Source organism: Rhinolophus sinicus, linkage group LG02 (assembly GCF_036562045.2).
Source record: "Rhinolophus sinicus isolate RSC01 linkage group LG02, ASM3656204v1, whole genome shotgun sequence".
Taxonomy (NCBI): domain Eukaryota; kingdom Metazoa; phylum Chordata; class Mammalia; order Chiroptera; family Rhinolophidae; genus Rhinolophus; species Rhinolophus sinicus.
This window is the reverse complement of record NC_133752.1, coordinates 155361025-155375478: the sequence shown is the minus strand read 5'-3', so window position 1 is coordinate 155375478 and position 14454 is coordinate 155361025. Positions and strand designations below refer to the sequence as shown.

The window sequence follows — 14454 nt, the reverse complement described above, 5'->3', positions numbered from 1 at the left end:
AGACACTAAAAAAAAAAAAAAAAATGTAGGACATTAACCTTTCTACAAAAGGTTTAAACTTGTTAATTGCCACTTTCACTCTACATTCTATAGGCACTCAACTCAACTGCAAGCCTGAGCGACCATAAAGCATTGAGTCTAGATGAAGGGGCAGGGCAATCTCAGGAATCTAGGCTCCTGGTAATTGGTGGGTGGCTGCAAACACTATAAAAACCAACGTGTGTTAAGTTTATTGCACTGACACCCCTTTCTCTCTCAAAGAATGGAAAGCTATACTCTGCAGCCAAATTTTAACTGAAGAAAGGCAAAAGACAGCCAGAGCCAGTGAGGAGCTGGGGTTTTATGAGAGGCATCTGAATGCTTAGTGTTTATTTTTGTAGCCTTCCTGTTATTTTACCTCATTATCATGTGGTGGCAACTGGTACAAAAGCTGTTTAATTCGATGTTTCTCTCCAGGGCTGTTAACATAAGGAACCTTTTCCTCTGGTAAGCAAGCAAAATAGAGCTGGATCTGAGTAAGAGATGGAGAGAAGGACATCAGCATACAGAAAGTGAATGCCATAGCTTATTCCACTGAAAAAGTTACCTTTCCCTTCAGGTACAGGTTTTGGCCTCTTGTAGCTAATGAGAAGACCAGCTGAGCCAACTCAGCAGAACTGCAAACCTTCAGATAGCTAGCATCCAGCTGCTAAATTGCTCTTCAAGAATGTAATTTGTAGTGACAATTAGGGGCATCATAAATTACACACCATAAAATATGCACATCTAATGCCACTATTCCTCATCCAATCTCCCCTGGGGTCAGCCAAAGAAGAGTGCTGGGTGAATGCCGCAATGACCACACAGGCTGTGTAGTGTCCAAAATCCTGCCACTATACAAACACATTGAATCTGCTCTCTGAATTTTACACGTTACAAAGACAAAAGCTGTTTTGTTAAACTTTGTAAACTCTCCCTTATCAGGTTCTCTCCCAGCATCAGCTTTCTTTACTTCCATGGGTGTTATTTTCTAAATACCTGGAGTCAATTTCCCAAAAGAAACTGGAGGGGAGCCATATTGAGCTATACCTGGTTTGTTTTGCAAGGAGAACTCAATTTTTGTTTTGTTTTTCTGTTATATTTAAAGAACATCCCTTAATGAGTCCTGCAAAGGAAACTACAGTGCTGAGAAAGAACAAAAGTGATTCAAGGAAAAAAGGAGATTAAGGAATTGGGGGCCTGTTTCAATATCTTAGTACCTCATGAAATGTACCCACCCTAAGCTATAAGAAGGGGTTCTCTATTAATAAGTAGTTTGTCAAAATATCACTTTCCGAACTGCTGCCCCAACACTGCACCCTCTCCCCACTGTACAGCTATAGAAGCTTTTACCGTTATAAACACAGACTGAATACCAGCTACAAGTGTGCCAGGTCCTGTGCTAGGCCCTGGATGAGTTCCCGTCACACAGGAAACAACCATAACTCAGAAGCAACCATACACCCAGTCGGCACCTTTTATTTCAAACTATGCCTTGGCCCTTAGTATAATATCTATCACCCGCAAGTTTTTTTCACAAGTTCATCATTATAAGAATATTAGGAAAATAAAAACAGGCATACAAAACGCTCTCTTCTTCCTTAAATTAACAATACAAACAAAGCACAAAATGAGATCTTAGTTGTTGTTTTTCTAATCCACACTGGTAACAGATTCTTTTCTGTGCAAGGTTATCAAAGGTCAAATGTCTAAGCAATAACACTTCAGAAGGTTTCTTATAGCTCTGTATTTCCTCTCTTCCATTACTGAGAACTGGCATGGAAACTTTCCTCTTTTATTACCTTTTTGTTGTTACCGAAGTTTTTAAAAAGGTTAATAAATTCCTCTCATTCTCTCCAAAGGGACTCGTCAGAAATCCACATCACAAACGCATATGCAGCCCTCTGGATTTCATTCATTCAGGCAAAAACAGTATCCTTATCGGGCTTCTGCATCCATGAGTACACAACGGACTGAAAACTTCCACTGAGAAACTGGGTATGACTTTAAGTAAAAATGTAAAACTATCCAAAACTGAGGACAGTAGCATGTCAGTGTGGCAGGGATGTTCCATAAAATTTTTTTTTTTAATTCTTTAAAAATCTGAAATGTCATTGAAAACCAAACACACAGGATCTTACTCCGGTTCTTACCTGCTCTGGCCTGAGGCCGGGGGGCACCCAGGCGTACTCCTCCAGCGCACAGCCAGAATCATCATCGGATGTGGAGCTTCTCTGGCACCCGAAGGCGAGTTTGCTCATCTTGGGCTCCATCTCCAAAGGCATAATCAAGTTAAAAAGCTGGTTTTATCAGTCACAGGACATCAAACAATGGCTGCTGTGGACAGTATAAGGAAAAAAAAAAAAATTAAAAACCTGAAGGCATTACTCTTACCCTCCAAGAGCTTTTATTGAATGCTTGTTTACACACAGCTGGGCCCAGAGAAAGGACCCAAATGACTAGTGTCACCAACCCCCAGGTCCCCTGAAACTTAAACATCTAGGGCTACATTCAGAAACAGCCCCCTTACTAGCTCAGCATTTCAGAAAATGTCACCAAAACTAGTGTAGTTCTAGTTGCCTTTAAAAGATGCTTCTCAAGAATGGTTCAGAGCATATTTAAGAGCAGGGAGAAATCTGTTTTCAAAATACTGTACAATGTGAGCTCATATTTGTGTAAAAATATATTATGCAGAGAAAAACTATTGGAAGACCACATCACGCTGTTAACCATGGATATCTGATTGGTAGGGTTAATGATTTTTTTTTTAAAGTGCTTCTCTACACAATTATTCATTGAAAGTTTTCTCAAGAAAATTGCTTTGCTGACTTTCTAACGACCACAAATGAAATCCCTGTGAAGTCCTGTGAGTTGAAGAAAGAAGTGTTGGGGCTTACACCTCCTCCTGCCTTGTCCACAACTATAACCAATGGCTCCAGAGACCCTACTCGGCTCCCCACGTCCTAATCGATCTTCCCAACTGAGGCACCGCTGTCTGCACAGAGTGGGTCCCCTGGGCCAAGCTGCTTAGGTTTCAGGTTTCTGATAACATTTTGAGAGACACTAAACTTAGTTTACTCATTGAGTAGAAATAGCACAGTTAAGTCCTTATATAGCACATGAAATCCACAAGCATTTACTATCCATGGGCTAAAGTCAGCCAGATGTTCACTGATGAGTTCCTTCCACAAAAAGTAACTGAATCCAAGCACTAGGTTAAAATAAAACCCCGTTTGGTGAACGGCATTATTAGCCGGCATTCACTGAACGTTCTGCAGCCCCTACTATACATGACATGCTACCAGCCTGCTACTGGGCAAAGTGAAGATGGAAATCTGGCTCTGAATGAAAAGTCTCCTCAGGTGAAGAAGGGCTGATAAAGGTGTCAGATAACAGTCCCTGCCCTACAACCCAGGAACTTTGTTATCACCATTTATGTTCTTGGAAGTTTCTTTTGATTATAAAGAAATCATCCCTCATCCCAAGGCCCTAAGAAGAAACAAAGGTACAAAACTTTCAGAATCTGATTGATGCAGCTATTCATACCTGCCCCTTTCCTTCCACCACAAAAAAGAAAGAAAATGATGATTACTCAAACCCAATTTTAGAAAAAACAAGGCTCAGGGAAGGTAAGTGACTTGCCCAAGTCACAGCCAAGAGCCCAGAATCTAAGTCATACATCAGACTATCCAAAAGTTCTGCCTTAAAAAAATTCTCGTTTGCTTAAACAAGTAGGAAAAACCCAAATACTTTTCAGCCTGATACTAAGTAATTTTTCAGTGACTATCTCAGTTCATCTCTTAATACTTACAGTTGGAAAATGTTACCTATTAAAACCTATGATTATTAAAACTTAGTTTTTCTAGTCAAAGGACATAACACAATGAAAGTTGTAACAGTTCACAAATGGAAGGCCAAACATCCAATAGCTACAATCTTTACTAGCAGTAGGAGAGATACCACACAGTAGATATTATTCCAACGAATAAATTTAACTTCCATTCACCCTGAACAAGAAGTAAAGATGACCTCATTTCCTACACTACCATTGGGAGGTTATGACCTTTTAAACAATTCATCACTTCACACAGGTGCAATTCACTCACGTCTTGACTTAGGAAAGGCTTTCTACACACAGGCACATTCCTCTTACTCCTCAATAAAAAAAAGGACGTGTTAATAAAAGTCAGAAAATTTCTTGGATCTAGTCTTTCCCTTTTGTTTAAAACAAACAAACAAACAAAACCCTCCCACATGTCAAAGGAAGAGAACTCAATCAAGTTAAGAATTCAATTAGTAACTCAAAAACCTCTACCAGGAGAATGGGTGCCTTCAAAGCAGTTTAACCTCAATCATGAAATATGCATATTTGTCCCTTGACAAATCTGGCTGAGGTGGCAGACTCTAAGGTACCTACTCTGCACAAACTTACAAATAACATAAATATTAAGTAGAACCTAAAACTTAAATGTTACTATCCTATCAATTGAGGGGAAAAAAATACCACACATTAAGACACACCATGGATTTTTCCAAGGTAGCACAAAGACGCAGATTGCCAAAGATCAGAATTACTTCCACAGCTGTATTCCTTGGTCAGCCTTTTGTAGAAAATGTACAGTAAATTACTATGCTAACCAAAGTAAATCAACTTTAGCACGAAATGCCATGATCCCCTCCTCCCAATCGTCTGGATATGCCAGCCATATCTCAAGCCTCCAACTCTCACACATTCCTTCTAGCCTGTCTACAAACTACCCTGAGGAGTGTCATTCATCGACAGTGTGAAGAGTACAACTGCAGCAAGATGAGTGACCAAGTTATTTTTGTCACAGGCACGGCTTTCGGTTTCATTTGTTGGCACTCTGACAGCTAACATATTCCTTTGGGCCTCTCCTGTTAGTGTTATGGCATTTAATCAACATATGAAGCAACCCAATGAGGGCATATCTTGCTTAATAGAGGAGAAGAAAGCCTGAGAGTGATTGGTCACAGGTCAACTGTCCAAGGTCAGCAGGTTAACAAGCAGTGGCCTTAGAACTGGGCCTGTGATCTTAAAACCCAACAATCCCGCACTACATCGTGGGGGTGGAACCTGATTGAGCCAATTGCCTTTTCTTTGGTGAACTAGCCATGCTACTGCACTGCAGACATGCGAAGGACGTAACAGGATGGGAGACTCCACTTCGGCCAGAGAAGGCACTTTAAGGAGAACGTACAGTCAAAAAGGATTACAAAAATTCAGTGGTCTTATGAGTTGTTGGTTCAGAGTTCATTCTTTGGAGAAAGCCTCTCTTTTTCCTTTATATTAGAGGATAATGACTTAAAATGACAAAATGTTACATTCATTAGCAAGTGCTCAGAACTGACCAAAAAATAAACATTAAACATAGCATGACCTCTACTTAGCAGGTGGTGGTAAGAGATGCTACATTACCACTAGCTACTGTTTTTCTTTACTTGAAAGCAAAAAAAAAAAAAAAAAAAAACACTTCACTTTGGATTCTTTCTTTTTTCTTTTTTAATATTACTTGTACCTGTCAGCTGACCCAGAGAATATATTCTTAAGTACCATGTTTCCCGAAACTACGACCTGGCCGGACAATCAGCTCTAATGCATCTTTTGGAGCAAAAATTAATATAAGACCGGGTCTTATTTTTATATAAGACCGGGTATAATAATATAATATAATATAATATAATATAATATAATATAATATAATATAATATAATATAATATAATATAATATAATATAATATATACTGGGTCTTATATTAATTTTTGCTCCAAAAGACGCATTAGAGCTGATTGTCCGGCTAGGTCTTATTTTCGGAGAAACATGGTATATCACTGTCTCATGCTGCATCGTATAAAAGCAACTGACTGCTTGTTGAGCATGGTTCTTGCGCTTGTAAAGAGTTAAAATGCAAATGATAAGTAAAATTATGATCTCACAAATATCCCTTGCATAGGCCTTTACATTACTACATGGCATTTGCTTTGACAGCACAAAAGAAAGAGGGGAGCCTAGCCATTACTTATGCTCCGGGTCATGATGAAAGGTCTTCCTAATGACATGTAAACATGGCTGTTTGGCCTGCCAAAATACCACCTTTCAGGCGAAACATGAAACCATGGGTGAATTTAGATCTAATAGAAAAAGTCCATTAATTTCATTCCCAGGTGTTGTCTCTTAATGATGATCATAGGAAAGAGAGACACAAATCAGGTTTACAAATAAGTTGAATTACAATGGAACTAGAACTATTTCAAGTTGGGGTTATGCTATAGGATGAAAGGTTTTGGCAAATTTTGGGTTTTTTGTTTTGTTTTGTTTTGTTTGTAGAACCACTTAGATGGAAAAGACTGGCCCTGTCCTTTGTTTTGTGTTTTATTTATTTTTGTAAATTTTTATTTTGATGTAATTTCAAACTTCAGAAAAATCGCAAGAATAAGGAACTCCTATACAGCCCTTACACAGACTCAACAACAGTTCAGTTTGCTTCCTTTGCTTTATCACCCTCTTCCTCTTTTTCACAAACATACACACACATACTTTTGTGGGGACCATTTGAGAGTATGTAGTTTTTGCATTCTTTTATCTAACCACAGTGAAATTAAACATATCTTTTAATAAAATGTTTATTTGAAAAAGAAACCCAAACAATGTGCAAGGCATCATGTTAGATGCTGGAGATAAATAGAATAAAATGCCAAAATAGTTTAAACCATCAGTATTCTATGATGACCGGGAGGCAGGTTTATTATCTTGGTCTTGAAATGCAGTAATAAGCTAAATGAACGGAATCACACATGAATAAACATTACACATTAACCAATTCTGTGCTAGTTCTGCCTCTGTGAAAGAAATGGTCAATGTAAGCCTCATAATGCAGGAAAAAGTAAAACAGTTTTCAGGGATGGGTTTGTTCCGGTTCCAAACAGTCTGACCTGAAAGGAATGTGTAGAAGAAAGCAACACCTTTAAGATCGAACAACACCATCAAAGATGGCACTGAGGTCAACCACAGAGAACAGGTATTTGAATTAAATTCAAGCAGGTTATGAGTTATTTGTAGATATTATTTTGAAGAGAAGACATAAAGCCAACTACAAGAGTCAAGGAGAGAAATGAAGGACAAACAGAAGAAACGGGATGGACGCAGGGAGGGGAGAAAGAAACCCAAGGTTGGGTATGACAAGATGAGACACTTTATTCTCAGAAAGACAAGAATTATCGTGGGCAAGAATTAACCTCCACGCAAGCCACGCAACCCAAAGTGGAAGAGTCCTCCTTTGTCCTCTCTCTCCCTTCTTCCTTCAAAACAGTTAAGTAGCGACTTCTCACCATTTAAAAAGACTCAAAGACAAATAGCTCTCAGATGTATGACCTCTCCATCATCAGATAATTGTCAAGAGAATATCCAACCCAAGGGATTGAGCAATACCTAGGGAACGGAATCAAGCTCGCAGCATTCAGCAAAACCAGCCCGGAAGTCGTCGGGCCTTTAACAAGCCACCAAACGTCTTGGGACCTGGTTCTTTAAAAATGGCAACTATTTTCCTCCCAAAGATGATCTAAGGATATGAAAGAGCTTTAAAGAAGAAAAACAATATACAAATACAAGGAATTAAGTTATTATGGACATATACCAATTGGCATTGTTACTTCCCCTGTGACAACACGGATTTTCTTGAAACTGACCAGCGACATCCGGAATAAGAACATGTTTATAAAAAAAGACTGCATGGTGACATGTGAGTTTCACTGGTTTTTTGTTTGTTTGTTTGTTAAGTTGGGGTGCTCTAGTTTCCTGTGGAGCAAACAATTTTGCCAAACCATTGGCCACCATTCCCAGCTCCGTTGGAGTCAGCTTCTAATCAGTCCCTACATAAAATTTCTGCCACTAGTATACATAGCGTCATGCACACACGCGCAGCATGTATCGCAGCATGTATAATGGTCTACAGAGCATGGCACCATCTTTCCAGTTGTCTTAGGTGGAGCAACAACTATAAGCACCCAGTATATGTTTGGCTATGAGGTGGCACTTGTTCCCAAATTGGAGTATGACTTCATTCATCTAACACAGTGATGTAATGACAGGTTCCTCATGAAATTTACTTTCATTTAATTTACACTCATTCACTCCATTCATTCATTCATCCTTATATTTAGAGACCAGTATTGAATGGTTCTGGGAAATATCAAAAATAAGGCAACTGACATTCATTCCATTAAAAGCCAGAAGTTTAAAAAAAAAAAAAATGTATCCATCGTGATAAGAACATTTCCCAAATTCCATTATACCTTTCCTTGCTTTCTTTAATGGTGGTTTGTGTGTAAATTATATGTGATTTAGCCTTTGGCTGATTATTTGTTCTCATTTTGAGTAAAAAATGAACAGTAGAAAGAACACTGGCTTCAGGATTCAAGAAACAGCGGTTCTAATCCAGCCATCCAGCTGGGTATGATCTGGCACCCATTTCCTCCCCTAGAACACGAGGGGCTCAAGGGCTATCTCACAATGCAGAGATGACGTCCAGAACTGCCCCAGATCCATGACTTTAAGATGGGTGACAGACTTTTATAGTTTTTTGTTTTTCTTCCTGCTCTCAATAGTCCGTAAATCGAGCAAGTAGTCTTTGAAAAACTTTGTCTAAAAGCCTATAGAATTATGCTGTGGAAAAGGACTTAGGCATTCCGCCCATAAGCACAGTAATCACTGGTTAAATAAGGTAACAAACAGTATTTGAAGACGTTGTTCAAATTTAAAGCACAGCTTTATTATTTTGCTATGTTATTTTGGTCACCTGGGGAGCATTTATTTTCTACTGAGCTTCATGCTGCATCCAGGATACCTAAGGATTATTATTTCAATTGACCTTGATATATACATAATCTAACCTTGACCATTTTTTTCCCTAAAAAAAACTTAATAGGTCAGCACAGTATATGAAGATCCAGAGGAAGTAAAGAGTTGACAATTTCACTGGAAGACAGATTCTTCCAAAGAAGTAACAACAGATGGCAATGGTAGCACTAAATACCATTTTCAAGAATTATAGTTGATATCAGGCAGAAGACATAGGCGATGGGAAAGGACAAAAGGCGTATGAGCAGGAGGGTGCCACTCCTGGTCTTAAATGAACAGGATAGTGATGGTCAGGAAAGCAAAAAAGAGAGGGGCCTATTAACCCACTGTCACCAACACAGCCTAAACATGGTGGCTCAGGGAAAGAAAAAAGAACCCATAGGAAAGGGAGAAACTGGGTCAAAGCGAGTTTTGAGTTCTAGGTGATTGAAAGACGATGTACCAATAAGGAAATATTACATATACAAGTCAGAAGGGGAGTGAGGGTTTTGAGGGGGTTGAGGAGAATGAATTCAATCAGAGACATATTGAGGTGATAACTATACATCAGTTCTGGTATGGTTTCTATTACTCATCATTTTCTTGGACCAAGTCACCAAATCAAATTAAAATCATGCAAATAGAAAACAGAATAATTTTCAGTGCCCGCTGCTGAACATGAAGTCTAAGGTCATACCCCTAATTACAAATACTTTTCCCAATGTAATCCCACTCTGGTTCCTACGTGAAGACTACTACCCTGGCATTGTCGGATCTCTATGAAAAAGTATTTCTTGTGTGAACATGCCCAGGGGAGTTAGAAACCCTTTGATCACCAAAAACCAGAACAGATACTGATTTGTGAAGTCAGTTGGCCTAACATTCCCTAGGTGTCCCCTGCTGTGAAGTGTCATCCAGTGGCCCACAAACCGCTTAACAACTTCTTTGTTAAACTGCTTGTTAACAAGAAGATGCAGATCACACATACCCAATCAACACCTACTCTACTTCTTCCAGGCTAAATATGCAGGTGAATTAAATTTAACTACAGACTAATTTGGTATCACAGAAACCTATAACACTTCCATTTTTTTCAACACATAAAATATACAACCCTTATGGACATACGTATTTCCTTGTTTATGGTGTCCTTAACTGAAAACTTAAAAAAAAAAAAAGAGAAAGAAAACCTGAAACCTGTAAAAGCTTCAGGTATCAAAATGATTACAATCAAGATTTGAATTTCATAGTAAAGAGACGCTAAACTGTTATCTCTAAAGTTTTCACACACTCAAAGAGCACTCAATGCCTATGGTCTGCTCAAGAAAAAAAGTCACTGCCAACAGAGCACTATTCAGTTTTACTTATATTGAAATGAACTGTAAAGGTAACTGTAATAAAAAAAGAAATATATTTTATAAAAAATTAAACATAAAAACATAATGAAGGTATCTGAAGCTATCACTTGCAAAACTTTCCTTTACTAAAAGTACTTCATACTGGCAATTAGTGGCATTAAGCCATGTGCCCTTTGGCATTTTCTGTATTTTCCAGGTAAGCCTCCATCCAACTTGCACATTTTTCCAACAGCTGAGTGGCCTGTCACGTACCATCCTATTGCCAAGAAGCCATCCATTTTTCCAAGAGGAAATGTGGACTCTGCAGGGTTTCAAAGCATTCTAATTTCATGCACAAATACATTCCACGACAGTAAGACAGACTGCTTAACAAAAGGAGGAAACATGATGACAAAGCATGGTCCTTTGCCAGAGCGACGCATTTTGGGGTCGGGTTATTTGGCTGTAAACCGGTATATAAAGACAAAATACAAAACGCACGCTGTGGTGTGAGGCGGACCACGCAAGGCACTGTTCTAATGAACTCATTATTTTCCATAATGGGAGACGCAGATCTTTTCTCAAAATCGTGTTCCAGTCAGTCGCCTATTGATTTTTTGAATTTCTATTTTCAACGGCGGCCCAAGGAAACGGCAGGCAGACTTGACTCCAATGTACACACAGACTCAGGTTTCACCCTGTCACCTGTTGGCTCCTGAACAACACTCCTCTTTGTGAAACTTACAGCATTCATTTGAAACAAGTTTCCAGAGAAAACACTTCAAGAAAGTGTTTGAGAAGTCACAAGACTCGAGTTGTAAAAACAAATTCCACACATAGCCTGGTTTATGCTGACATAGATTAATGTGAAAAACCCAAGCTTTTGAAAAAGGGGTTGGCATGGGAGCCGGAGGGAAAGGATGTTACCCTTCGGGAAAATACAGCGGCGGCCGTCGAGGCCCTACTGGGTTAACCCATGCCCGCATCAGGAAGACACCTTGGAGCAGGCGTCAGCGCCCCCTGCGTCCCGCAATCCCTGCCCTCCGCGCGGCGGTGGCGGCTCGATCCGCCAGGGGGCGCCCCGGGCCGCGCCGGTCCCCGAGGTCCCTCTCTGCCTCCCTGGCCTCCCGCACCAAGGCCGAGCTCAAGACCCAGTGGCTGGAGACGAACCCCTCCCTGGCGCCGACACGAGGCCCGTGGAGAAGAGGCCCCCGGCCCCCGGGGACAGAGTCGCCTTCGTACCCCTCTCACCCACCTCTAGAAGAAAGCCCCGCGCCGCCTCTCGCCGCAGCGTCACCTCCAAGGAAGGGACTCGCTCAGCGGTTGGACTGAGGTACCGAGTGGGCGAGGGGGCCCCACGTCTATGCCCCAACTTCCGACGAAAAGCTACCTCCCCGCGGGCGCGCACCGACGCGCGCACCCCTACAGCCCTCGGCGTTCAGTCCCCGCCGCCCTGCTGCCATCAAGCCCCGGGACCCAGACAGCGGCTCCCACCTGCGGCCGCGGAGCCGAGCGCGGCCTGCAGCCCCTCCCGGCGCCCGCCACGGCCCGCGTATCCCCGAGCCCCTCGGCGCGCACTCGCCTCCTACCCGCTCTGCGACCAGCGGAGGCCAGCTGCCGACGCAGGGTGGCTCCTGAAGGAAAACCTGGCTGGGTGCCCTCCAGGTCACCCTCGCCCATCCATTTCCGGAGGAGACCCCAGTAGGGCGGGGACGGTGGGGCGGGAGCACCGAGCGCAGGGCCCCCATTAAACTGCGGTGGGCCGAGCCCCCAGTCGCGGTGCAGCGCTGGCCTCGCCCGGTGGGCAAGGGGTCGCCCCCGCCCCCGCCCCACCGTCACCCACTGTCCCCCGGTCCATACTCGTCGATCCCCCTCTCGGTGCAACGCGGCGATTCTCACCTCTGCAGCCCCCTAACCAATGGCGGGGGTCCCGGCAAAAGGTCCTCCTGCTCCCCGGAGACCCTCTCTCCCGGCCAGCGTCGCCCACTCTGGTCGCCTGTGTTTGAGTCACCTCATCCAGGCCACCGCATCACCCATGCCCCAGTTCTGCGTCTCCCCAGGATCTTCCACCGCGGAGAGAAAAACCCTCGTCTCCGCTCTGCGCCGGGAGCCCGCCCGAGGCCGGCGATCTTCAAAAGTAACCAGAGCCCGCATTAAAAAAAGTAACCATTTCGCTTCCTGCCGGTCCCACCCTCCGCGGAGCGCAGCGGGCTGGGCGCCCCGCTCACGATGCCAGCCCGGCTCTGCTCCCAGCTCCAGTCCGCAGGAGGCGCCTGCCGAGCCAGATCTCGCCGCCGCCCTCTTTCCAGGAACTGTCACTGCTGACCGTGCCCCTGGCAGGTCTCCACGAGGTCCCGCGAGCACGTTATTCCTCGAAAAGTTACCCACCCACTTGGCCAGCCTCGCGGCTCGAGCACCTACCTCTGTCCGCCGGCTCCATCGCCGTGAGCCCTAGTGAGTGGAGCTGCTGAGATGCAAATACCCCAGGACGCTTATGTAAACTTCCCCCTCCCGCAGGTGCACGCGCGGACCACAAAACGCTGGGAGAATATGCAAAGCTACCGCTTAAAGAAATCATCTCCACTCCACCCATAACAATGATGTCAGTAAATGGAACGTTTAACCAAGTTTTCACTTGGAAGGTTCATTAACATATGAATTCCCCCCTTAGGACTCCTCTTGCATTTCGGAGTGATGCCTACTGCTTAGCCCTAGAGATTTATTTTTATCAGTCGATAACAGCAAAAGAAAAGGAGCCAGGTCACGGGATGCAGTTAATCAAGTACATGAATAAAGTTTTATAAGTAGGTTAAGTGAATATCATCCAAACACAAGAACGTGCCCTATACTTAAGGATATTCTTGTTTCTGAGCTATTTCTAGGGACACTAAGAAAAAGTGAATCTTGGCATTAGGTATCCACAGAAAGGTCCAAGTAAAGCAAAAACAGAACCTCAAAACAAGCCGAGAAAGAAATGATAGATTAGTAATAATCTGCAGCAGAGGTCTGAATCTTTTCTGCATTACATATTTTAATTTCTACAATAGCCTCCTTATCACAAGGTGATAAAATGCCAAAGGAAAAGAGAGAAAAAGAGGCAATATTTAAGACTTTTTGCCATTTTATAAAATGCTAGCAAATAAAAGCAACTTAAAATGGTTAGCAATTCCTTTGGTATCCTACTTTAATTTTTTAGATAAAAGAAAAGATCCTTGTACCATAAGGATTCCTTGGGAGTGGTTTGCAACATATATGTTTCTACTGTGTACAAGTGAACAATAGCCCATTGTAACTGTGATTTAAAAATATACAAACAAGTTGCCATAAATAGAGCAGTCAAGTAAATGACTCTGTGGCCAATTTCTGTTATCTCTGCTGCAAAGCAAGACAGCTGAGAAGTTGCTTTTTCTGGTACTTTTTTAAAGTGGCAGAGACAAAAATAAAGTTGTGGCTCTGTTGGTAGGCTAGTTTGGAAACACTGATCCAGACAACAAGATTTGTAATTCAAATCAACTCTGCTGGCCAATATAGATTCCAGTTTTGAGGACAGTTCTAAAACATTTCTAAGATAGAGCTCCTCTAGCCTTCCGGTTGTGTGGAGATTTGTGGGAGGGTGGTGTGGAGAACTTTCAAGGTTACCACTTTCCTCTGAGGAGCTGTGACATTACCCATGAATACCTAGGTTACATTTCTTTTTTCCTATTACATTCTCTTTGGGCTTCCTCAGGGAAGTCATCAACTGACAGTATCTATAGGACAGATGTGCAATCCATTATTGATTTAAATCAAACCCTAAACTATCATATCATTATGCTAAAGAAAAGATCAGCCCGCCAGTGCTTTAAGCCAGGTGGATCCTTTTTGAAACAGCCTTTAAAGGAGAGCTACACGTTAGCCAAGGCCCCAGAACCCTCTGAACTACAAACCATAGCAACACTTATCAGTATTAAATGTCAGCCATTGTAAGTGTGCTTCCTCTAATACAGTTACTTATAAATACCGTTGGTAACATTTGTAACGGGTACTGTCCGCTTTGCTACTGTAAATGTTTTTAGTGATGAAGCAGTTTTGAGACTAATATTCAATCAGAATCCAATAGCCTTTAGTCTGGTCTGAAAAGCATCATTATTGTCAAGGGTGAACTTATGCAGGATGGGAAGCAAGGACCCCGACCAACACCTTTTTGTTTTAGCCAGGTGGAATATTCATTGCTTACAGATCACACTTGAGGGGAGGCTGAGAAA

General features: G+C 42.2%; 2 protein-coding genes across 6 annotated transcripts in view; one reads left to right on the top strand and one right to left on the bottom strand.

The window, feature by feature from the left end:
• PPHLN1 (periphilin 1) overlaps nt 1-2055 on the top strand; it is a 132241-nt gene extending 130186 nt beyond the window's left edge. The window contains exon 10 of the mRNA XM_074325820.1: nt 1881-2055. Within this exon, the coding sequence (XP_074181921.1) occupies nt 1881-1979 (99 nt within the window). The 3' untranslated portion in view covers nt 1980-2055. The remainder of the gene's footprint in view (nt 1-1880) is intronic.
• Nucleotides 1-14454, bottom strand: part of PRICKLE1 (prickle planar cell polarity protein 1) — a 102917-nt gene that overhangs the window by 8457 nt on the left and 80006 nt on the right. Inside the window, exons 1-3 of one of the 5 annotated variants that reach the window (XM_019748421.2) lie at nt 12632-12753; nt 2172-2355; nt 398-511 (exon numbers count right to left, since the gene is read on the bottom strand). In XM_019748421.2, coding sequence (XP_019603980.1) covers nt 398-511; nt 2172-2303 — 246 coding nt within the window. In that variant the 5' untranslated portion in view covers nt 2304-2355; nt 12632-12753. Of the gene's footprint in view, nt 1-397; nt 512-2171; nt 2356-12109; nt 12248-12631; nt 12754-14454 lie in introns of those variants that run through there. The other 4 variants (XM_019748420.2, XM_074325817.1, XM_019748419.2 and 1 more) reach the window with 4 other exon arrangements.